We start from the raw sequence: 25,816 nt of genomic DNA, 5'->3' as shown, positions 1-25,816 counted from the left end.
AATAATAATAATGTCGCTGTGAAACCTTAATATTGTTAATCATATCATTAAAAATTTTCTTGTTATATATATTAAATAAAATAAGTTTAGTTCGTAATTTCTGATTTGAAGGTAAATTATCATCTTTAACAAATTTTAAAATCACAAAATATGGAGAGAGAAAATCCGATTATTAACCACCAGATTCAATATTTTTGTTCTCATGTTCTAAATGAAATATTTAGGAAACCAGATCGCATTTATCGCTCAAAATCGTAATTTCTAAATGGAAATTTCTTACAAAGAGTCATGAACCTTATTTAAGAATCGTTATTACATACACACAACCTATAAGCCACAATTAGATAATGCAATATGTCGAGATTACATAAACTTATTATACATATATTTTAGGTCCCAATTACACAATCACACAACGTACTGACAATCGATTATTACTTGTGGTACTTTTGTTCTCGGTTGTGATTCAAGTTACAATTTTTACCGTTCAGAAGATCGAACATGGGATCAAGCATGCACTAGAATGTTTTTCAAACGTGTTTTCAGTATTTCGCTTTAATATGTTTGGTACGTTGGACTCGACAATATAAATAGTTACTCATTGGATATCGCAGTGGACGTGTGTGATGACATGACTAAAAAACCGTGAAATGGACATAAATCACATGAAACCTGATGAAGGAAGGAATTCGTACGTACCCCATTAGATTGGAAATATAGAGTGTAATACACAAAACATCTTATCCTTTACCTTAAAATATTATATTAGATTGGAAATGTAGAATGTAACAAGCAAAAGGGCTGATGTTTTACCTTAACGTATTAAACTAGATTGAATATAATGAGCAAAGATCTCATATTTTACCTTAAAATAATCATATCATCTTATTTTATGTTGGGTATCGCAATGAACACGTGTGATGATATGACTTAAAAATCGTGAATTGGACATATCACTTATGTGCTTACATGAAACCCGTGGAAATGAACGTATTCATACAACCCATTAGATTGGGATGATGAGCAAAAGATCTGATCTTTTATTTGGCAAGAATCGGGTAAATTAATATGGTTCAAATTAGCAAAACCAGGGGCCAAAATTACTGAGTTCCTAATCTTACAAGTTTCATAAGAAGGTAAAAAGAATTTTTCCTTTATGCGCCCAAAATGGATTTATATTAAACCCTAAAAGAATACCTCCATTTTCTTCTGCTGGATTCGTCGTCCCTGGAGGAAGACGTTGCATTTGAGATATTGAAATAAAAATAAATAAATAAATAAATAAAATTCACCTTTCAATCTTGCATTGACTATTAAGTAGAATTCATGTTTTATGATAAAGTAAATCCAATGAAATTTGTCAAATCCAACTTTTAAGGTTTATATCATGTATTTTGGATCTTACTTTTATTTAGATTGATCGATTATATTACATGTACGAGTTTATCCTTAATTGCCTTTTGGGATGTATCCCCTCAAAGTCGGAAGAATAGTAAAATGGATGGAAGTTTTATTAATTCTACTTTATTCCTATAAAAAGATTTATTCTTTAAGGTGTTAATGATATCATAATATTCTATGTGAATGTGTAAGATTCAAGACCAGTGGACATTTCTAAATAGTAAATTGCCACATTCAAACTACAAACTAGAAGAACGACAGCCTGCCTTATTCTTCTCCCGTTCGTTACTCCTATTTTCTCGGAGATATGTGAATCTGACAATTTTCATTTGAAAGTTAATTTTTTTTTTATTATTCCTTATATTACCAAATTTTAGGGTGTGTTTGATTACATTTATTTTCCATGGAAAATATTGGTTTTCCATCCAAATTTTTACTTGGAGTGTTTGATTGCTATTTTTTTCCACGGAAAACATTTTCCAACTTTTGAAAATATGCCCAATTTTCCTTGTTTTTAAGGAAAATATTTTCCTTGGGTAGAGGTGGTTTTTATTTTCCACAAAAGATGGAAAATATTTTCTTTTCTAGGTAATATTTTCCATGTCAATCAAACACACTGTTAATGTTAGCGAGTAACTAGTTCTAAAAGTTAAGAATTTAGGGTGTGTTTGATTGCCATTATTTTCCATGGAACATATATTTTTTCCATCTAAATTCTTACTTTTGTGCTGTTTGATTAGTATTTTTTTCCATGAAAAATATTTTTCCACTTTTGATCACGTGATCACATTTTCAAGAAAATATTTTTTTGGGAGAGGTGGATTTTATTTTTCAAGCAATTGATAACTACCATAATTCAACCAAGGTAAACCTCTCACTCTCTCATAAGCCTTTCATTTCCCATTAGATTCTCTGCTTCACAAAACCCATTGATTTGTTTTTTCGGGCTTTCTCAATTCTCTGCCAATCAATTCATAATGTTGGCATTACCTCCCATACCACCGCCTCATCACGACGAAGCTTTTGCACTTATGGGTCATCAACAGTTTCGACTCAATGTGGACGAACAGATTGGGACAGTTCATATGCATGACAGTTCCAAATTATTTTCCGTTTCATGGATAATTTCTCAATGTCGATTTTTAAGCCTTCTGCTATTTTATTTATTCATTTGATCTCAATTTTCCTACAGGAGTTATTAGCTAAAATGATTTCTTTCTTGCGGTCGACTTCCTGAGGTGAAGTGGGCTGGAATGGAGGCTTTGGTAATTCTGTTTACATGTTGATGAATTCTGGGTGAGGAATTTTACTTCGTTGATTAATTGTAATATTTTCTCATGTAACATTACGTATATTAATTGTAGTAAATTCTGAATTTTAATTCCAATTTTGTGTATTTGATTGTCAATTTATGCATTTTTGTTAAAGCTGATAAAATTTGTCATTTTGATGCTTACCTTATATGCAAAGGCGGTGGGATTTCAATTACAGAAATAATTTTGGTTTGCAGATAATATCATCATTAATTGGCCTCATTATCCTTTGTTTTTAATGAACTTCTTTCGACTTGATATGGCTCTGCATGGACCCAATTTATCCTTTTCAATTACTAACGATTCTGTAGCATTTTCTATCTTATGTAGTCATGTGGATCTGTATTTTGACTTATTTTGCTCAAATTTCAGGAATATGTGTACAACAGGCTCCAATTAAGGTGAGGTTATGAATTGCAATCTTTGAAAAAGGAATTTGATTTTACTTGAATTGCTGCGAACCAAAGATGACTTCAAAGAAGCAGATTAATGGAAAATTGTATTTCCACCTGTATTGCTTGCTTGTGATGAAAAGATTTGTTTATCATTTCAATGATATCCCAGTTAGTAATTTGTTGTGACTGTATACAAGGCCGATGATGGTAATGGGAGCCCTCCTTCCTGTTTTGACACGGAAATATCCACCTCATGATTCATGAATACGTATTAATTGTGCTTTTGGTGGTGGGTTTGATCCTTTTCACCATAGCAAATGCTCATAATTCGCCGAATTTCAGTGTGATTGGTGTACTCATAACAAGTCTCCCAAGAAGAGATCCACCAATCCACCACCTCCCCCTCCTCCTCCTCCTCCTCCTCCCATGGTCGAAAATGAAGCTCACAGTGAAGACAACATGTTTCAAATTGGAATTCAAGTAGCAGAAGAAAAAAAAGATGCTGGTTTTATAGTTAGATGCTTCACATGTAATTAACTTTTTATTCAATTTTATGGGCATCAAAGTAGTAAAATAACTCTCTCACTTACCTGCGCGTCAAAGAAATTTTAGACGTCGCAAGAATTGTGACATCTTTTTTAACTGGTATTTTCAATATTCGAGAAATTCTAGACTCCATTCGTGATACATGAAATTAAGTATACGAGTGTGTCAACACACACACATTTTAAAAGTTGGTTAAGGGTGACATAATAGTTTGCATAGAGTTAATATAATGCAATTATTAAGGTTCCTATAATTAATTAAATCGTTGACATTCAAATCACGAAAAAAAAAAAGGATGATACTGGTTAACTCCACTAAATAGGCTTTTGTGATAGACGAAAGTCCTAAAAAATTGATTGAAAATTTTTCATTGAAAAAGTGACAATTTCCATGGAAAATGTGACAATTTTCATGGAAAATAGTGCCTATCAAACAATAAAAGTTGGAAAAAACGACAATTTCCATGGAAAATAATGATTATCAAACAGCAAAAGATGGAAAAGTACAATATTTTCTAGGTAGAAAATTAAGTCAATCAAACGCATTTAATTGACAATTTTCATGAAAATAATTCCATGCAATTTTCCTACTTGTAATCAAACACACCCTTAGTTCCTCCTTTTAAGCTATAAGAAAATTTCTAAATAAATTGGCATTTTAGTTGGGCTCGGGCTAACTAAATGTTCATAATATGTACTTTGCCTAAATTCTTGAATGACACATTTTTGTAAATGAAGTTGGCGTAACATGACATAATTAATCCAACGATTCATTTTGCTATTGATCAGGGTTTCCTCCAACAGCTTCTTTTCTTTAATTATTTTTTTACCAATATTAATGAGTCAAACAATACTTCATGAGTTAAGGGTGGTTTCTTTATTTAAACACCTCACTTTCATTTTCTTGATAATTACTGACTGATTTATTTACAATTTACGTTTTGATGTAAATAAATAATAAGCTTATTTAATTTAGTAAGACAATGGTCTAGACTAAATAAATGCTAATGAAGTAGGACTTTTGGCACGTTAACTTTGTGGGCGATTAGGGGCATCTTCACTTATTATTCCTAAAATAAATTGCTAAGGATTCCAAGAGAGTAAACCTCCCTTTATCTTCATATGCACGCTTTAACATTAAATAAATGAATGTGTTGGCTAATTATGCTATTATGTGAGCTTGATATTTAATTATTACATTTTATGATGTTAATGCTTTTCATTTCATATTCATATACATCAATGCATTCATAAGCATATATGAAGTTTCAAGAAAAATAAAAGTTTCTAAATGTCAATGAGTCAAGGAATCTTTTTAAAGATATATATCCTGAATATTTTGTTACCAGATGTATGCCTATGTCATGAAGGTGTGAGTGGGGAATGGAGCGTGGGGGACCGGCGCACCCGACCATTGTCCAATGATGAATATTCAATGTTAATGTTAATGTTAATGTTAACCGCTTTGCAGTACTACCAGTAGAATTTGATCGGATTCCAAATAATATAGCACCTGCATTCTGATTGGCTACAGATTATCAAGTGAGCTCATGACGTTAATATTTTTTAAAAATGAAAGAATGGAATACATATTGAGAAATGCATTACTTTGCATATCATCAGTATGCATCATGTACATGGGATTTGCTTACTGAGCATTAGCTCATCCCATGTTATCCTTCTCCATTTTTAGATTGTGAACATAGGATGATTCGAGATGATGGCTCGTGGTGTCACGGGACTCAGAACCAATATAGTTTAGATTTGATATCACTTTGAGATAAACTTAAGTTTAAATTAATTGTCTTATATTTTATTACTACTAGTTTTCCATATGTCATTTTTAAGGTAATATTAAGTTATTAACGTGTCAAAAATATATATTCAGTTCTTTCAGTAAATCTACAAATTTGATTAATTGTTTAAAATGATAAATAGAAATGTAATCTTCATATATGACAAACTTTTGACATTAAAATAATTAAAAATTTATTAGAAAATTTTCTAAATGACGTCAAAAATTTTATTAGCTTATTTAAAAATTTAATTGATTGAGAGGAAAAAGTAACAATAAGAAAAAAAAATTATAAAAACAATCGAATCTCTTTAACATATAAAAAAAAATTAGATGTTAAAATATCAAGATGAAAAATTAGTTGGCCTCAATTTTGTATTGCTATAATTGAAATGTATTTTCTGGGGATATGATAAATGTTCCCTTGATGCATGGATTAAAAACCCAAATTATTGGAGCTAATAATTTATATATCAAACATTATTTTACATATAAAGGACTTATGTGATGATAGCTATATTCAATATAATTAAATCGTGTAATTAATCGACTCTTTTTTTATTGTTCAATATCCAATCGATTTAATGAATTTCTTTATTTACGTATAATATTATTTTATGAAAGATTCTGCGATTGAAAATAAAAGAGAGAAAAATGAGAAAAAAATTTAATAGAGCCAAACACAAGGTAAGCCACAGTATAATATTTTGTACTTAAATGGGGTTGAGATTTTTATTTAATCACCCAATTTTGATATATTTGAATTTAATCCTCCAAAATTTATATACATCTAAAATATTCATTATTGTCAAATAAATTAATTGACATCTTTTTGATTGAGTATTAAATTTTTTCAACATTGTGTCAAGTTTTACTTTGATTTATCGCAACTACTTTTAGAAAATAAACAATATACATGATTTAATATACTCCGTGTTACATTATATAAGGGTAAAATAGATTTGTATAAAAAATATATCAATCACCAAAGAAAAAAAGGAAATTATATTGAGAAAATTGCCGTGAAAAAATAATAAATATTAATAAAATAATTAATTTTTTTAAAGAAAAAAGGACGAGTTATACGCATTTTTTAACACATGTTTGATATACGTTTAATTATTTTTTATATTCATTTAGATCATTCGATGTATCTATTATATAGTTCTCGAAATGAATTTCGAGAGAATATAGAAGATTTACAAAGATTTATGATAGATTTTTATTAAAAAAGAAACTAAATAAATCACCTAGTGAAAAAAGAAAAGAGAAAAAAAATTGACACAAAAAAATATCAATCACCCAATGAAAAAAAAAAATTGATACTAAGCATCATCTAAAAAAACAAAAAAAAAGAACCGATGGAGCAACTCCGTGTATCACAGAGCAATGGGTGCCAAGAGTTGCTGGCATCCAGGAGCCAGGAGCAAAATTGCTCTGCGCATCACGGAGCAATTTTGCTCCAAGTAGGAATTTTTATTTTATTTTATTTTTTGTTGATTTTGTTTTTTTTTTCACTTGGTGATTTATTTAGTTTTTTATAAATATCTACAATAAATCTTCTATTTTCTTTCGAAGCTCATTTCCAAAACTATGTCATAAAGACATTGAATTATTTAAATGAATATTGAAAATAGTTAAACATATATCAAACATCTGTGTTAAAAAATGCGTAAAACCTGTCTTTTTTCTTAAATAAAAAATCAATTGTTTTATTAATGTTTATTATTTTTTCGCGACAATTTTCTCAATATAATTTACATCATTTTCTTGAAAAAATATTATGTGGTATAACGTAAACTATTTTTTTTTTTTACGTAAAAACTCAAAATACGGCCTGAATGGACAGTAATTGGCATATTGCCTTTTTTATTTTATTGTAGTAAGGATAATAATAATAGAAATAAATAATATGGAATGAACATAGAGCTACAGTAAATTACTTGTTTAAGTCAATAATGGAAAGCAATAAAGCAGTCGCATTAATTTTATTTCTGTAGATGAACAGTAGAAATAATTAAAACCTCTTTTCAGTAGAAATAATGTTGAACGAGTTTAACTACAGTAGGGAACCAGTTTATTGTGAAAGCTCTGCCTTAAGATGAATAGTAATGTTGGCATCCTCACTTTTAAGGTAAAGGGGAATGAATATAGAACTATAGTAAATTACTTGTTTAAGTCAGTAATAAAAAGCAATAAATCAGTCGCATTAATTTCATTTCTGTGGATGAACAATAGAAATAATTAAAGCTCTTTTCAGTGAAAATAATGTTGAACGAGTTTAACTACAGGAGGGAACCAGGTTAGTTTGAAAGCTCTGCCTCAAGATGAATAGTAATGTTAACATCCTCTCTTTTAAGGTAAAAGGTCCACCCGTACAATTCACGGGTTATGTCATTTTTTAGATAATATTAAGTTATTAATGTGTCAAAATATCTATTCAGTTCTCTGAATAAATCTACAAATTTGATTAATTGTTTAAAATGATAAATAAAAATGTAATCTTCTTATATGGCACACTTTTGACATTAAAAAAATTAAAAGTTTATTAGGAAATTATCTAAATGACGTCAAAAATTTTATTAAATTATTTAAAAAATTAATTGATCGAGACGAAAAAGTAACAATAAGAAAAAAAAATTATAAAACGATCGAATTTCTTTAATATATAAAAAAAATTTAGATGTTAAAATATCAAGATGAAAAATTAGCTGGCCTCAATTTTGTGTTGCTATAATTGAAATATATTTTCTGGTGATATAATAAATGTTCTCTTGCAACATGGATTAAAAATTCAAATTATTGGAGCTCATAATTTATATAACAAACATTATTTCATATATAAAGGACTTATTTGATGTTAACTATATTCAATATAATTAAATCGTGTAATTAATCAAATCTTTTTTTATTGTTCAATATCTAATCGATTTAATGATTTTTTTATTTATGGATAATATTATTTTATAGAAGATTCTGCGATTGAAAATAAAAGAGAGAAAAATGAGGAAAAAATTTAATGGAGTCAAACACAAGTTGAGCCACAGTATAATATTTTGTCACTTAAATGGGGTTGAGATTTTTATTTAATCACCCAATTTTGATATATTTGAATTTAATCCTCTAAAATTTATATACATCTAAAATGTTCAATATTGTCAAATAAATTAATCGACATCTTTTTGATTGAGTATTAAAATTTTTCAACATTGTGTTAAGTTTTACTTTGATTTATCGCAACTACTTTTAGGAAATAAAAAATATACATGATTTAATATACTCCATGTCACATTATATAAGGTTAAAATAGATTTGTATAAATAATAAGGAATGAACATAGAGCTACAGTAAATTACTTGTTTAAGTCAATAATGAAAAACAATAAAGTAGTTGCATTAATTTCATTTATGTGGATGAACAATAAAAATAATTAAAGCCTCTTTTCAGTAGAAATAATGTTGAACGAGTTTAACTACTATAGGGAACTAATTTAGTGTGAAAGCTCTGCCTCAAGATGAATAGTAATGTTGGCATCCTCTCTTTTAAGGGAATGAACATAGAGTTACAGTAAATTACTTGTTTAAGTCAATAATGAAAAGCAATAAAGCAATCGCATTAATTTCATTTCTATGGATGAACAGTAGAAATAATTAAAGCCTCTTTTCAGTGGAAATAATGTTGAACGAGTTTAACTACAGTAGGGAACCAGTTTAGTGTGAAAGCTCTGCCTCAAGATGAATAGTAATGTTGACATCCTCTCTTTTAAGGTAAAGGGGATGTGTGTGTCTTTGTGTGAAGTCATTGATAGATATTATGTTGAAGAAAAATTTAATTGCTTCCGTATTTATGAATTTAAGAGAATTGTAAATGATAATATCTCCAAAATTAGGTATTTAATTTTGGGGGTGTTACGATGATGGTCCAATTGATGTGGCTTATTTAGATGTCTCTGATTTCTTTACTGGTCCAAATGGAAATATTGAACATTTAATGAGGATGGTGTAGTGAAAGATATAGATTAGTTTAATTTCTAATATTTCCCTTTGTTTTAAGAATTCAATTGGAATATATTTTTACTTTTGGCAAAAACTTGAAACTTTGTTATGCATCGTTAATTTCACAATATTAAATTTATGTTTAGCCTTTTACATTTAAATTCAAGTTTTTTAAAAATATAATGATTTTGTTATATTTGTAGATTCATGATAAATTGTCAAGATATCTGCTTAATTAATCGTGCAACTACACATAACTTTCATTAAGACAAAAAATATTTTTTTGACTTAACATTAGCTAGAATATAATGTTAATACAATATCAGGTGCATCGAATATCGTTGAAGGTTCCAGAAAAGTTTGTATTATTTTACCAAATAATACAACACTATATATTGACGATGTACTTTATTCTAGCAATTAAGAAAAATTAACAAACTCACAGAACAACAAATGAAATTGCACACAAATGTGAAATTAAAAGAAAAATTTCAAGAACCTACCACCAGAAAAAGATAAGTTCCTTATCGTTCCTCGACGCGGGTACGATGTTCAATACCTCATCCAAATCAAAGTCTATATATGCATGCGCACAATTGAGTTCATCAAGCTAAAGAAATAGCAAGTAAAAATATATACAAGTATAAAAGTAAAGGCAAGGAAAGAGAACCTACCTGTAGATTGACCAAACCCTATAATCAACATATTCCTCATAGTCAAAACTTATCCTAAGTTGGGTGTAAGATTTGTATAAAGGACAATTGTTGGATTTGTGTTTCTAAAAGAGGAGTAAGCTCGATTTTCTATTGAAGAGACAAATTTGAGAATATTTCCAATTAATGTTGAATAAAAGTGGTCCTAGGAAGGTTGAACAAAGAAAAATCGAGACTTCCACCTATTGTTGGAATTATGTGGGACCCTGGGGGTGAAGAAAACAAATGCATCATACTTGGCTAGTTAGTGCATCTCAAAGATGCACCTAAAGAGGTCCATTGAGAAAGAGATTTCCTTGCTAAGGCAGATGTATGAGAAGTACAACGCCTTTTTTCATGTGTTGGGATTTATTTGGCTCGGAGTGAAGTGAATTTTTTTAAAAATTGAGACAAAAAAGGGATGGATGGAGAATAGAAAACCACCATCCACAGTATTTTTATACATAGCAACCTCTTGGGATTGGACTCGAGAAGTCTCTCTCTAAGCCTAGGAGTTCTACAAACATAATTGTCAACACAGTAGAATTTGCCAAGTGATTTTTCCAATTTGATTGGAGAGTTATAAATGCTATAGCATTTTCAAATATTAAGATGTTGTCGACCAGTTTCATCGACAGTTGGTTAACCGTCATCCGACAACATTTTGGCGAGCGTCGATCGGCCCATCGAATGATAGGTGGTCGAATTGTTCGTCCCTCATTTCCACTTTCATTAGAGGATGAGAATAGGAGAGTTTATACATTATAGTGGAATGAAATGAAGATACTACCCATTATCAGTAAACATCGACAAGAGGTAGAGGTGCTAATGATACTAGATGGTATCAATAATTATCTACGATGGCCAATAAGGTGAAGACTATTCAATATGCACTCTACATAGAGCACCCATGCTAGGCTATCTACCACTATGAGGCTCTCTACTTGCATGCTAAGCTGTATACCACCACTATATAGCTCTCTGCATTCATACCAAGCCGTCTATCATTATAAGGTCGTATACGTTCTACTAGGCTGTTTACCATTATGAAGCCTTCTACCACTATGAGGGAGTATGAGATTGTTTACCTCTATGAAGCCATCTACGTTCATACTAGACTGTTTGCCACAATAAGGTCCTGTACTTTCATACTAGGTCATCTACCATTATAAGGCTACCTACCACTATGAGGCCATCTACGTTCATATTAGGCCGTTTATTACTATAAGACCGTCTATCACTATGAGAGCCTTTATGTTCATACTAAGTCATTTACCACTATGAAGCCCTCTGCATTCATACTAGGCCGACCGTCTAACTATGAGACCCTTTACGTTCATACTAAGTCGCCTACCACTATGAAAGCCCTCTACATTCATACTAGACCATCTACCGTCATGAGGCCATTTACCATTATGTAACCCTCTACGTTCATACTAGGCCATCTAACATTATGAGGCCCTCTACATTCATACTAGGTTGTCTACCACTATATCTCCCTCTACTTGCATGCTAGGCTATCTATTGCTATCGGGCCCTCTACGTTTACGCTAGGCTATCGACCACTATGAAGCCCTTTACGTTCATACTCTACCATCTATCATTATGAGGCAGTCTACCATTATGAGACCCTCTACTTTATATTAGGCCGTCTAACATTACGAGGCCATCCATCACTACGAAGCCAACACAACACTTAATCATAAAAGCATCCTTAAATTGGATGGAACCATTTAACGGTTATTATGGGCACAATCAATCACTGGATATTTGGAGGTCCTCTACTCAGAATGTGGAAAAAGTAGTTGTTACGTGGAGCACGTGGCACAATAACCACCTAGCAATCACATGGCTTCAAACACCTATATATACTATTAAGACGAGACAAGTATGGGTCCTAAAATTTTAACTACCTAAATACACATTCTATATTTTCTTCCTAAGTCTACGTTTCTAAATCCCATACTAATTGTCATGTCAGAGATACAACGGGGAGAAAGTCACAACCCCATTTCACTGGTAACGTTTGTTTATCAAAGTAGCAAAACACCTTACGTTGCTAGGAGGGCACGGAGGTTTGTTTCATAACTATTTCAATATGTATGCACTGACATCTACAAGACTAGATATATATCTCTATTACTATTGAAAAACTAATTAGGTATACAAGCAATCCAAGCCAATATTTACATTGGCAAGCTTCCTATAGAATATTAAAATATTTGGATGATCAATAGACTACGGCATACATCATTTCAAGGGAAAATTGAACCAGCAGTCCCTAATCTTCTTATTTTTTGCAAATTTTACCCTAGCCTTCATTTTTACCAGCAGAGGTTCCTAACATTTCATAAATATGCACCTAAGGTTCATCTGGATGGAAACCATCCAAAATATTGTCAGTTGATCGAGAAAATTAAGGAATCAACATCCAATAAAATCATCCAAAACATCATCCAAGAACACCGTCAAAAAATATATCAACATCCAATAAAACCGTCGCGGTAGCCAATAGTTCAAGGAATTTTTCCAATCAACTAATGGTGTTTTGGATGGTTTCTATCCAAATGGATCTCAGATGCATATTTATGAAAGGTTAGGGACCTTCACTGGCATAAAATAAAGGTTAGGATAAAGTCTATAAATAACGAAAAGGTTAGGGACCGCTGCTGCAATTCTCCCTTATTTCAATTATCATATGGTCTTCGAAGGATTTATAGATGCTAGTTAGATAACCAATAATGAAGATCATGTATCAACTAGTTATAGAACTCAATCATGATAGCTGTGTGCATAAAACTTGCTCCATGTGTTGTATTGCTCTAAATCGATTTAATTTGCAAAGGATTTGATTTGGAAACTGACAAAGGAAATGGGATTGTGGCCAACTAATAATCACATATGATGGAAACTCAACCTAAAATTTAAAACATCAAGTTCTTATGTTTAGTGTAAATTACATCATATTAATAACTGTAAATACTTATTTTTAATTTCAACGTAAAGTGTTTGGTAAATGTATCACGAAATGAGAGATTGAGCTATTTAGTTCTTAAAATGAATTATATGTAAGAACATCTATATAATATTTTTAAATACTTTAGTAATTTTTTTCTTTTTAACATATATGAATAATCGGGATGGTGCCATTCAAAGTAATTTAGCTAGCTACTTAAAATATTAACGAATTAAACCAAGATAGAGTACACATGGCCTATTCGTGTGTTAGTTCTATGAACACTTAAAGATGTTCAAATTTGTAAGTGGAGAACTTTCAAGCTAACATAAGGTTATTAGTTCAAAGCCAATTCCATGCCACCTAGTTTAGCATTTAAGGTATTTTTGTTAAGTGGCGATTCAAGTCTAAAAGATAGCTTCATTTGTTTGCAAACTTTGTAAGCTTCTACGAAATATTTTTTTCAAAATTTTTTTGGAAATGGTGGAAGGCTGTTGGAGATTTTCTAATAATGTCGATTTTTTTATATTATAGGATGCTTACAAGAATTTGCATGTGTCGCGAAATTATTCAAAGAAAGCTCGAAGTAATGGAGGATGAAATGTTATATGCCAGCCTATTTTAGGTTTGGCCGAAGCTGCCTAGTGCATATTGGAAACCAGGCCATGGCATGCAAGGATTAATGCTGCCCGACAGTGGTCGTCCATAAGCTTGAGTTCTCAATTTCGGAAGAAGACTTTATAAGGACCCCTCTTCGAATTCCATCCCTCCGGGTGACCTTCATGGATCAGAGCAATCACCCTAGTGATGGCAAGAGGACGGGCCAGCTATTCACACCTTCGTCCCGTCAAATATTTTTGTTATCTTGTGCCGGCCCTATACATGGTTAAAGTGGGGTAAAACGAGATCAGGGCGGGGCATTATCGTTGCCGTAACAATCCACTCACCAAATTTAATAGCATTAGCTTGATTTACATTTTGGGAAAAATAAATAATAATAATAATAATAATAATAATAATCATCATCATCATCATCATCATCATCGTCATCATCATCATCATCTATTTTCTTTTTCTTGCAATATTAAATTCTTGATTTCTTAAAAGCCATTCTTTATGTTCGGTATATTGTAGAATTCGATAAAGAAGACTCCAGTATACATTATTATTCATCTACAATGTTCAATTTATCGTCATTAGTGCATAAACACCAACAAACATTCTTTGTTTCCATTGTATCTTGAAGGTTTATTTGTATCCTTTATGTACTTTTTCATGAGGGCATATATAATCTTAAAGAAAGGATTATCACATATCTTTGAATCTAGTGAAGTAGTGTTGTTTAATACCACTGCAAAGCACCCTCACTTGCAAGAAATGTTCACAAATTTTTGAACAAGTATAATGCTCAAACATTTTTATTGGTTTGCATGATATAGTTAAACGGTTGTGCTACATGTACACAAGAGGTTTATATACACATGATGAGGTAAGATCTGATTGGATCAAAATTTCTTCAACAAAAAAAAAAGAAAAAAAAAAGCTTCCTCACTCTTTTTTGACACATCACTCGTATGTAAATTATTATGTGATTGTTTGTGTACGTACAAGTACAATTTTCTTAGTTAAAGCCATAGCCTATTCTTTCCATTTGTAGGAAAAAGAAAAATTATTTTTGGACCTGTTAAATGGAATAGAAAATAAGGGAAACAATAATAATTTGATTGCTAGACTAGTAAGTTTCTGTTTAACTTTGTGTGTTCCTTCTTTGTGATATTTAAAATAGTTTTACATATTGTTTGGACTCTATTGGCTTAATCAACATTGTTAAGTTAAATTTGGTCAAATTACTCTTTATGAACCTATGACAATAACTTTTATAAACACTCAGGAGGCAAGATTCTTGAACGGTGCCAAAAAATACATCGAGTCATTACCCACCATCAAGCATATTAAAAAATATATATATATATATATATAGGGTAGAACTCTCTTCATAGTGTGGAACCCACAATGTCTTCTATATTAGTGTAGTTGAATTATATTTTATAAAAAAGGAGGACATATCTAGAAGTAAATTGAAGTGACCTAAATTTGAATTAAAAGGAGGGGTTGCTAAAGCCAATCTTGAACACCAAGTTATCTAGGCTTCAAGGAAGGACCATCAAGAGTAATTGGTGAAATGGAAATGATGCAATTGCAAGGAGAATACTTGTTAAAGATTCAAAGACCTTGGAACATTTAAACTACTGATTGAACCATAACATACGTTGAAGCACTGAGAACATCGCCAGATAAAATGGGGGAGAATGTCAAGTACCGTAGCTATACTCAACCCCTTGTCCACTTTCCCAACCAAAGTTTGCCCAACTTGATCGCATTTCATTAGTTTCAGTTATAAATCAGTTTGTCCTTAGATTTTTCTTACATAAACTATTATGTGACGTACTTGGTATTCGAAGTCTTGTCAAGCTCAAAACAGCTGCATTGTGTCCCTAATTGCACTAGAAAAAAAGGTGCCCCGCTGATACCCAGCCATCTAATTCTATATTTGCCTAAAATACAAACCACACAAACGTTCTTACTACCCAAGTTTCTCTAGTGAATTCGAGATAATTCTGATTTTTTATTATTCTTGCTTGCCAAGCAATTCTAGGATCTTCTAAAAAATTTCTAAAATACGCATCAACCATCAATACTCCTCCTTGATGCATATTTTGGTAACTCCAATCATTTCTCGTAGTATTTCGAACTTTGCTCGTTGTAGCACCTTTGTGAATATATCTGCTAATTGTTCTTCAATCTTGCAATGTTTGAGCTCTATCTCTTTATTTACTTCAATTTCTCTGATTGAAATGGTACTTGATACTAATGTGTTTGGTTCTGCTGTGGAATACGGGATTCTTGGCCATTGTTATTGCTGACTTACTGTCGTAATAGATCTCTGTTACTTCATTTTGTGGTTCTCTTACATCTTCAAGTATACATTTTAACCATATAGCTTGACTCGTTGCCATTGCTGCTGCAATATACTCTACTTCAGCTGATGATTGTGCAACCGTTGCCTATTTCTTTGATGTCCAAGAGAATATTCCGGAACCAAGTGTGAATGCGTAGCCAAATGTGCTCTTCATATCATCTACTGATCCCGCCCCAGCCGCTATCAGTATACCCACGTAGTCTTGAGTTAGGCGTAGACTGATACCTTATTCCATAGTCTCTTGTTCCTTGGAGGTATCTTAGTATCCTCTTTGCAGCTCCATAGTGAACTTGACTTTGATGTTTCATGAATCTTGAAAGCAGGCTGGTTGCATACATTATGTCTGGCCTTGTAGCTGTGAGATAGAGTAAACTTCCAATTAAGCTTTGAAATTATGAACTGTCTGCTTTTGGAGTACCATCTTCTTTTCTAAGTCATTTGTTACTATCCAGAGGTGTTGATACTGTTTTGCAACCTTCCATCTTGAACTTCTTTAATAGACTAGTGGTATACTTCTTCTGAACAATGAAGATCCCACCTTCAAATTGAGCTATCTCAATCCCAAGAAAATAGTGCATTAATCCCATATCAGTCATCTCGAACGTTTTCATCATATCTTCCTTGGATTTCTCGATCATCTTCTCATCATTCCCTGTATAGATGAGATCATCAACATATAAAGAGATTATAAGTGTAGTGCTTGTACCTTGATTTTTGATGTATAGAGTTGGTTCACTTTGGCTCATCCTGAATCCTTCCTCAGTGAAGTAATTGTCTATTATACTATACCATGCTCATCGAGCTTGTTTTAATCCGTATAGGGCCTTCTTTAGTTTGATAACTTTATCTTCTTTTCCTCGTACCATGTACCCTTGAAGTCGCTCTATATAAATTTATTCTTCAAGATAGCCATTAAGAAATACTCATTTGACGTCTAACTCTTAAATCTTTCAATTTTTCTGTGCAGCTAGTGCAATCAACACCCTTATAGTGTCAGGACGTGCAACTGGAGCAAATCTCTCAGTGTAGTCGATGCAAAATGTTGTGAGTATCCTTTGGCGACTAGCCTTGTTTTATGTTTTTGGATTGAGCCATCAGCATTGAGCTTTGTCTTGTAGACCCACTTAACTCCTATGACTTCTTTATCTTGAGAAAGATCTACAAGTTCCCAAGTTTTATTTTTCTCGATCATTTTCATTCTTCATCCATAGCATTTCTCCATTCTGGTTGTTTTGAAGCTGCTTCATAGCTTTCAGGTTCAACGATTATCAAGTTACAGCTTTGATATATTTTCAATAATCTTCGTGTCTTTCTTGGTGACGATTCTGGTGAGTCAACTGATTCTTCTATTGTTGCTTGCTGTGGGGACTCTGGTTGATTGTTCTTCTCAACGTCACCCTCCTGCTTTTGTGGCTATGTAAGGATGCTGATAGCTTTTCTCTCGACTTGACCAGTCTCGTAGTTATAGGTGGCATCTTCATCAAATTTAACATTTCGACTTATAATCAGCTTCTTTGTTCTTAGATTATATACTCGATAGCCTTTTGATTGAGTACCATAACTTAAGAAGATTCCTTTTTCTATTTTTTCATCTAGTTTACCTCTTTTCTCCTGTAGAATATGTGTGTGACAGATGCAGCCAAAAACTCTGAGATGTTTTGCTAATGATTTTCGTCCGCTCCATGCTTCTACTAGTGTTTTGTCTTGCACAGCTTTAGTTGGAGATCGATTTAGTAAGTAGACTACAGTGCTAATTGCTTCTGCCCAGAAAGTTTTTGGAAGACTTTTCTCCATTAGCATAGCTCTAACTGTCTCCATTACTGTTCTACTCTTTCTTTCTGACAAGCCATTTTGTTCAAGCGCATATCCAACTATGAGTTGATGCTCTATTCCTTCGTCTTCACAAAACTTGTTGAATTCATTTGATGTATATTCTTTACCTTTGTCGATTCTGATAGTTTTGATATTGCAATCACTTTACTTTTCAATTGGGATTTTTCACGTAAGAAATATACCCGTGTCATTCTAGTATAGTCATCAGTGAAGAGAATGAAGTACTTGTTTTGCTCATGTGATGGAGTACGCATCGGACCACATATATCTGTATGTACCAGCTCTAATGGCTTTTTAGCTCTCCAAGATTTTCTAGACGAAAATGGTTGGAGGTGTTGTTTCCTGAGCAAACATCCTTCGCAGACTATATCAATCTCTTTTATGACTGATAAGTCTCTTATCATGTTTTTTTGCTACATGATTTTCAACCCGTGGAAGTGGAAATGTCCAAATCTTTTGTGCCACAGCCATAATTCGTCCACTTGTGCCATCCTTGCTGCATTGTTTGCATATTTCCATTGGATTGGAAAGGATCTATTCTCCTTCTTTTTGACTTTTGCAATTACAAGAGATTTATCTTTCTTGTAATAGATCGTGCAAGAATCTCCTTCAAAATGTAATGTATATCATTTCTCCATCATCTGACCTACACTTAATAGATTTTGATCTATTGTAAGGACTAAGAGAACTTCATTGATGTATCTCTCGCCCTTTTTTGTGTCAACGGCAATAGTACATTTACCTGTTGCCTCTATAAAATTTCCATTGCCAATCTTGATTTTTGCTTTGATTTTATTAAAACTACAGAAAATACTTTCATCTTTCGTTATATGATTACTACAACCACTGTCTAAATACCATGTATCTAGTTTTTCATTAGATGCATCTTTGCTAGTAGCATAAAATAAACTTCCTTTGGTATCCTTTTCTTTAGAGAAATTAGCTTAATAATTTTGTTTAGAAGGACAAAATTTTTCGTCGTGACCAAATTTTTACAGTGACGACACTGTGGTTTTCCTTTAAACCAACAGTCCTTCTCCAAATGATTTTTTCTTTTACATGTACCACATGAAAGATACTTACCGCTTTTATTAAATTCTTTTCCTTGAGTTTCTTTATTTTTACAATTTTCTTTAAATTTTCTTCCACCTTCTTTAGATTTATGAAACCACATATTAACTTTATATTGGAATGCGTTTTCCGTGTTAATCTCATAACGTCTTTCTAATCTTTTTTCCATGTGCTTCTAGTGAGCCCATTAATTCTACAGCTGTCAACTTATCTATATCTTTTGACTCCTCAATAGCTGCAATAATTGAATCATATTTTTCCGTGCAAGTAATTAAAATTTTTCCAATGACTTTTTTTCTGAGGAACATCATCTCCATAAGATCTTAATTGATTTACTATTTCATTTATTCTTGAATGATAATCTTTCGCGGTTTCAGAATCTTTCATTTTTAAATTTTCAAAATTTCTTCTTAAAGTTTGAAAACGACAAGTACGTACCTTGTCACTGCTGGGAAACTCCTCCTCCAATTTATCCCAAGCTTCTTTTTCCGTTTTGGCTCTCATAATTCTTGAAAAAGAAGTGGCCGTCAAGCTCATGTGTAGGACAAATAGTTCTAGAGAATCTTTTTCTTGATTCTCTTTAAATTCCTTCTTTTGTGCGGTAGATAGAGTGAAAATGTCATTTGGGTTAACATACCTTTCATTGACGACATCCCATAAATTTTGCGCACAAAAGTAGATCTTCATCTTGATAGACTAAAAGTCATAGTTGTCTCCATTAAATGTTAGAATAGGGATGGATGAACGAAATGCGTCTGCCATTATATCTGATTACGCTCAATATCAATCGAACGTAGCTCTGATACCACTGATGGTTTTTTTCTTGTAGTGATAAGATTAGATTAGAAGGTTTAATATGTTTTGTATGGGATAATTTTGGAGGTAGAAAATAGTTGGCTTTTTGTTGGAAGCTAGTAGTATGGAAGATTTTTATAGAAAGTAATTTAGTAAACAAAGTGGGTAGGAGGAAATAACTCTATTAGAATGATAGTGGCTTTTGCTTACATACAAATGAGAGACTCATGCCGTATTTATAGACCATAGCTTACATCAATTTGTGGCTAATATGATTTTTTTAAGATAATTTTATATGTGCCTAAAATACAAATAGCACAATCTTTCTTGGTGCTCAAGATTTTCTAGTGAATTCTAGATAATTTCGATTTTTTATTATTCTTACTTGCCAAGCAATTCTAAGATCTTCTAGAAAATTTCCAAAATATCCATCAACCATCAGTACAGTCTCATCGCTCTCCAACGATCATAGAATAGCATAAATAAAATTCAATGTCCCAACTTTTGAAACCCTAAACCCTTTATTGTTAAGCGTATGTAATTTATGCATATAAAATATGAAAAATGTTCGGAGACAAATGAACCATTTAGCAGGTGTGGTGACGAGAGAGAGAGAGACGAGGCAGGACAATGGAGGGTATAAAAGACCTATAAATGCTTTAGCCCCCGTTTGGCCTCCATTTTTTGAGAATGAGTGAATGAAAAAGATAGAAAAAATTTCAACTTATGTGTAATGTTATTTTACGGATGATTGTGTGGTTAAAAATAAGAAAGAAAAATAAAATCTATTTTAATGAATACTACCAATAATCGTCCTACGTGGCATGCATATTACAGTTTGTTATTTGATATATGAAACAATAAAAAACTGTCTCATTAATGCATCAAATAATAAACTGCAATATATATTGTGCAGAACGACTATCAATAATCTTCATTATGAATAACATTATTCATTTCTTCATATGGCTCAGCTACAGTGCTAGGCCTAATTATCCCAATAATAATAGTGGAAATTATCCTCGATGATTTTATCTTGATTATCTTAATAGGTCCGCAGTATAAGCTCATTTAAGAGAAGAAAAACTGCTTCAGTTTACAAAAACATGAATTAACATATATTTCTATTATCAAGATTGAAAACAAAACACAGTACATGATGAAGTCTATCTTATGGATGTTACAAAGGGTTTCAAAACTAGGTATTTCTAAAATTACACCTCTGTATCTGCATTTTTCAGTGCCAAGCAGAAGCGGATACCAGGTTCCTCTCCTTCCACCCTAATAGCATGCCCCCATCCGTTTCCAGTAACGTAAAATGCTCTGAATAAGATCTTAATAAACTTCGAATAACCGAATTGACATAAGAACTCAGAGGAAATTGCTGAAAACCTGCCATCATAAACCTCAATCTCCACTTGCCAAGGAGCTCGTGACGTTCCACTCTCTCCTTGCCTTCGCAGGCTATAATGTTCACAATATCTCTAGCCAAACAGTGCTTCTCCACATTAATGCGCTCCTTCCGGTCTCTGGGCATCGTGACATCTATTGACTCGAACATAGCCAAATAGTATTCTAAAGTTTCAATGAACCTTGGAACAAAAGGCGCAGTATTTGTGTTTGATTCTTGCTCCACTAGAGTGACCACCTTGGGAGAGAGTGATTTCACCATCCTCAGAAGTTTGTCTCTCGGATTGGATACATCAACGCTTTCATCAGGAGTGTGGTGGAGCTGCAAAGGGAAATTCACGGCCAGTGCCTCTCCGTGTCGAACATCAAGCATGTCCCTTGTGACTTCTGGAGCATAAACTGGAATAGAATGAAACTCAACAGGGATGTTGAATTTCTCTGAAATTGCAGCCAAACGTCTCCCAACTGCGGCCAGACAATCTCCTCGAGCATATTTTGAAACTGGATCATCAATCCCAGTAATTCGCACATGTGGAGCACCACCAGGTCTTGCTGCAAGTGCCTGTAAGAGAGTCATCCACTGAGTTCCCTGGGCAATCTGAAAGTCTATGATGTGAATACGATCCTCATTTCTACACGCTTCTGCAATAGCACCATTCGCAGCCATGTAACCGAACTTTAAATAAGGACATATTTCATATAGAATATGCATGTAGGAAAGCAAGTCTTTGCTTTCTGGTTCCTTGCAGTTCAAGGCCTTGTAAATGTGGGTGCCAGATGATTCTTTCCTTGCTACCAGCCCTTCAATTAGGTAAGCACCTAGACGCTGAATTGGCTCTCCACTAATAGATACAGCACCCCGAGCCTGTTCCACTAGTCTCTCGAATTCGGCCAAATTGTTATCAGAAAGTGCTCTAGCACATGCAATCAGCAAGTTTTTAAGATTATTTGGTGGGGTACCCAAATCCTCCCTCGCTTTCTGACGTCTCTCAATATATAGTTCATCACCAGAGTTGCCAAACCTGTTAACATAAGATGACTCAGATTGATGTGAATGTGACGACCCCTGCGGTTCCTGGTTCCAAGATCTTGACTGCTGGCCAGGTGTTTGGGGCCTCTTATTTCCCCCTAATGAAGGCTCTGAGGTTGTCACTTCCTCGTCTAAATCCGGTGCCATAAGAGCAGTCTCCAACTCCTGCAGAGCGTGTTTTATGTTCTGATTGTGATTTGCAACCTGAATATAAGAAGGTCCACAAGAACGGAAGAGTAGACTATCGAGAGGATACACAGGGGACGGGCTTAATTGTTGGAAATAACTGTAGTAATCCAGTGAAGAATTAGAAGAAGGGGTGGCTTCAGAAAGATTATCGGTGGAACTATGCTGCTCTTGCTCTTGACTGTCAATATATGTGGTTGATGTCTCGGGCTCAAAGTGGGTAAATAAAGATGAATTCGGTGAGTTTTGTGCATCAAACTTTATTGATCCAAACAGCCTAGTAGGTATTGAGGAACCGACGGGATAAGAAGAGTATGACAAGTCTCCACCTGCGACACTATGTCCAAAAAAATGGGAGTCCATCCTAAATGGATAGTTCTCAACCTAACTTGTGCAGTTTGTGGAAGTGTTCGTCAATGTCCCGTTTATCTGGAAGAAGATCAACCTGTAGAACAGGAACATATTGATTATTAAAGACTTCCCTTTCTCATCGAGAAGAAAGACTCAAACTTGAAATTCAACTTTATGAATACCCAACTTACAAAAAGCACAATTAATGCAAACGCGGTTAAAGAAATTAACTTTACTTCTTTCAGTTATGACAAGATTAGTTGAAGTAATCACCTGCCTATGAGTATCATGCACACAAAGTCTATGCAGAATTAAACTCGCAAAACAGTCAAAGCAGGCATTAAAATCGAATAGAAGTTTAATAAGACAGCCATCAATTTTATTCGTTTATGTCTAAATAGTAAGTTTCCATTCTAGGCACTTCCTGATATAATTTCTTTCAGATCGTGACAACGTCAAACTATCAGAAAAAACCATCTTTTCTGACTCACCAGTTTACATAATGAGAAATTACAAAAAATAATCATCACCATCATAAATCAACAAACTAGTCATCTTATCAGAACAAAAATCTTTTCTTTTTTTTATTTTTTGGATTCCAACAGCTAGAGAAATCTTAACAAAGAGCCCCCAGCTCGACAATTCGTCGAACATAACAAGAACCGATTGAAATTACTAAAAATAATAATAATCCAATTCAACTTAGCCTAACGTCTGAACTTCGACTTATTCAAGTTTGCAAGAATAAGCAAGCAAAATATGAAGATGAGTACCTGATAATAGTCTACTCAAAATTGAAGTTTTTGGTTCTTTGATTAACTTGTTTGAGGAAATGTAAACTTGAGTATTTGAATAGAATCGAAAGAATTATGTGAAAAAGAGGTTGAGATGTTTATATATAGGAAGTGGGAGAAGTAGGATTAACGGTGACGGCAAAAGCGGGTTGAATTTGTAACAGTTAGTCGTCTCTCCGACCACACGTTTGGATGATGTTAAGAAAATTCTATGCTATTTCAAGTTCAAATTTTGCTTTTGGACATTGGAGGCATTCACGCGCTTATGCTGGGAGTCTAGAGAACGCTGTACCAATGATGATTTGTATCATGAAATCATGAAATATTTTCATGCCTCGCCCTCTTTACATCCATTTATTTTTATATATATATATTTTTTTTCTTGGCCTCATTTCAATGGCTTTTAATGTCAGCCCCGACTATAAGTGGGCTTAGCGATCGCCTAAGATCCTATTTCAGAGAGGGCCCAAAAAATTTATTATTTTTTATTTTACATATATTTTTACATATATATATTGAAATTAGTTTAAGCCCTCAAAATTTTAGTGTCGACCTTGGTTTTTATAACCGTTGCAAAGGTAGCAACCAATTTTATTTATTTTTTTTGTTTTTGACTTTCTATCTCACAATAAGACCCATTCGTTGAAAAAAAAAGGGTCAAAAAAATCATTCTTGCATTCAATAATAGGAACCAGACAGAGGCCTAATATAATATGGATGAAAAATTATAATCGACAACTTTATGATAAAAAAATAAAAGTTAGGACAAATTGTTCAAAATTAACTATAATTTCGTTTTGTTAACAAGCTAGGGGAAGACCAAGTGCTATGCAATTCGATAACTCATCCAAAAATTTGGGACATTTTTTTTTTTTTTACTTCATAAAATTAGCATACAAAGTTTTTACTTTGTAAAATTGGCAACAAAAAATAAGAAAAGTTGGCCCACCCAAAAAATGCTCTCATGTCCAACATAATTTTAAATTTGTCTATTTTATATTATCATTTTAGTTGTATTATTTATAAGAGCTTATCACGTTAAAAGAATTTTATTGTATTTTATATAATATTTTCATTAGAGCTATAAATTATTGTCTTTTAAAAAATAATTGTAGTGATATAAACGGACTTTTTTCACGAGCACTACGACAATTAAACCTCTACCCCTTATGCCATTATAAAAATAAAATTGTTCAAAATTGCTTTCATCGCGTGTATTGCACGCGCCACGAACGAGGATTCACTAATATCCCAATGTGAGTGGTCGACCAATTGCCACGGCATGACGCAGAACATGACGTCAGGTCTTAATTAATTAATGAATGACCGGCGGTAAAGGTCCAACCAATTAAAAATCAAAATTTATTGACACGTGAGATTGGATTGTCTTCAATTTTGACCAGTTTGACCTGACGTGGCAACGCGGCACGACTGACTGATTCTCTCCTCCTTTGAAACCCCAGAGACTATATTAATTACCTGGCACCTGCTATTAAATTGCATGCTAAATAAAATATAACTAATTAATAGACACGTATGAATAAGAAATAATTTAATTTAAAAAGCAATTCTTTAAAATTATAAGAAGCACATGTCTCAATTATTTATGTCTGAATTAATTAAAAGCTATAGATGGATGTTCCCATTGAATGTGAACAGATGTTCACATTATAAGAAAATTGCTTCATTTTTTATTAAGGAATAACATCTGGTTCATGTGATTTCAATTAATATTTTCCTTTAAAAAGGTAAAAGATGTAAATTAGAGATAGAAAAAAATAAATAAATGAATACATAAATTATCGTATTGGACAATAAATGTAACAATTAAGAAAAGTTTTTCTTTTTACAATAATTAATTTAAAGTTCAGTTTATCGTCATTTCATAAAGAACAGAGCACATATTATTCGTAGAAGTGATAATTATGAGTTCATTAGTTGATAAGTCTCAACTTGTTCGTGTTTGGCAGTCAACAAGCTTAGTCAACAAGTTTTTTATTTATTATTATTGTTTTGAATTATCATAGATTATTTAGAAATATCCATAATAAGAAAGGATATAAGTGATCTAATGAACTTCTATTACACATTGTCAAACGTGCCAAACAATAAATAGTCTATCGACAATCCATTCTTGACCTTATACTCGTCTTACGGTACACTAAAATTGATTGAGCTCTATACTTAATCTTTCAATTATCATTATCAAATCGTAAATCAAATAACTAATTGAGATAAACAAGAAGAAATTCTTATGGTACATAGATGCAAAGT

The 25,816-nt window shown here is 32.6% G+C and overlaps 2 protein-coding genes across 2 annotated transcripts in view; both read right to left on the bottom strand.

Moving 5' to 3' along the window:
- Positions 1–1,246, bottom strand: part of LOC111395070 ((-)-germacrene D synthase-like) — a 4,128-nt gene extending 2,882 nt beyond the window's left edge. The window contains exon 1 of the mRNA XM_023021092.1: positions 1,198–1,246. Coding sequence (XP_022876860.1) covers positions 1,198–1,246 — 49 coding nt within the window. The remainder of the gene's footprint in view (positions 1–1,197) is intronic.
- A 19,620-nt stretch (positions 1,247–20,866) lies between these two features.
- LOC111395674 (scarecrow-like protein 21) lies at positions 20,867–23,681 on the bottom strand. Its single transcript, XM_023021781.1, has 2 exons — positions 23,522–23,681; positions 20,867–22,842 (listed from the first exon to the last, which is right to left on the bottom strand). Exon 2 carries the CDS (start codon positions 22,758–22,760, stop codon positions 21,009–21,011), a length of 1,752 nt encoding a protein of 583 aa, XP_022877549.1. The 5' UTR covers positions 22,761–22,842; positions 23,522–23,681; the 3' UTR covers positions 20,867–21,008.
- Positions 23,682–25,816: the final 2,135 nt, after the last annotated feature.

This window comes from Olea europaea, chromosome 6, assembly GCF_002742605.1.
Source record: "Olea europaea var. sylvestris chromosome 6, O_europaea_v1, whole genome shotgun sequence".
Taxonomy (NCBI): Eukaryota; Viridiplantae; Streptophyta; class Magnoliopsida; order Lamiales; family Oleaceae; genus Olea; species Olea europaea.
The sequence above is the reverse complement of the archived record's forward strand: the minus strand, read 5'-3'. Positions and strand labels throughout refer to the sequence as shown.

Bases quoted from the DNA above. Each gene is read 5' to 3' on its own strand.
- LOC111395674 (XM_023021781.1), bottom strand. From the start codon at position 22,760: ATGGACTCCCATTTTTTTGGACATAGTGTCGCAGGTGGAGACTTGTCA.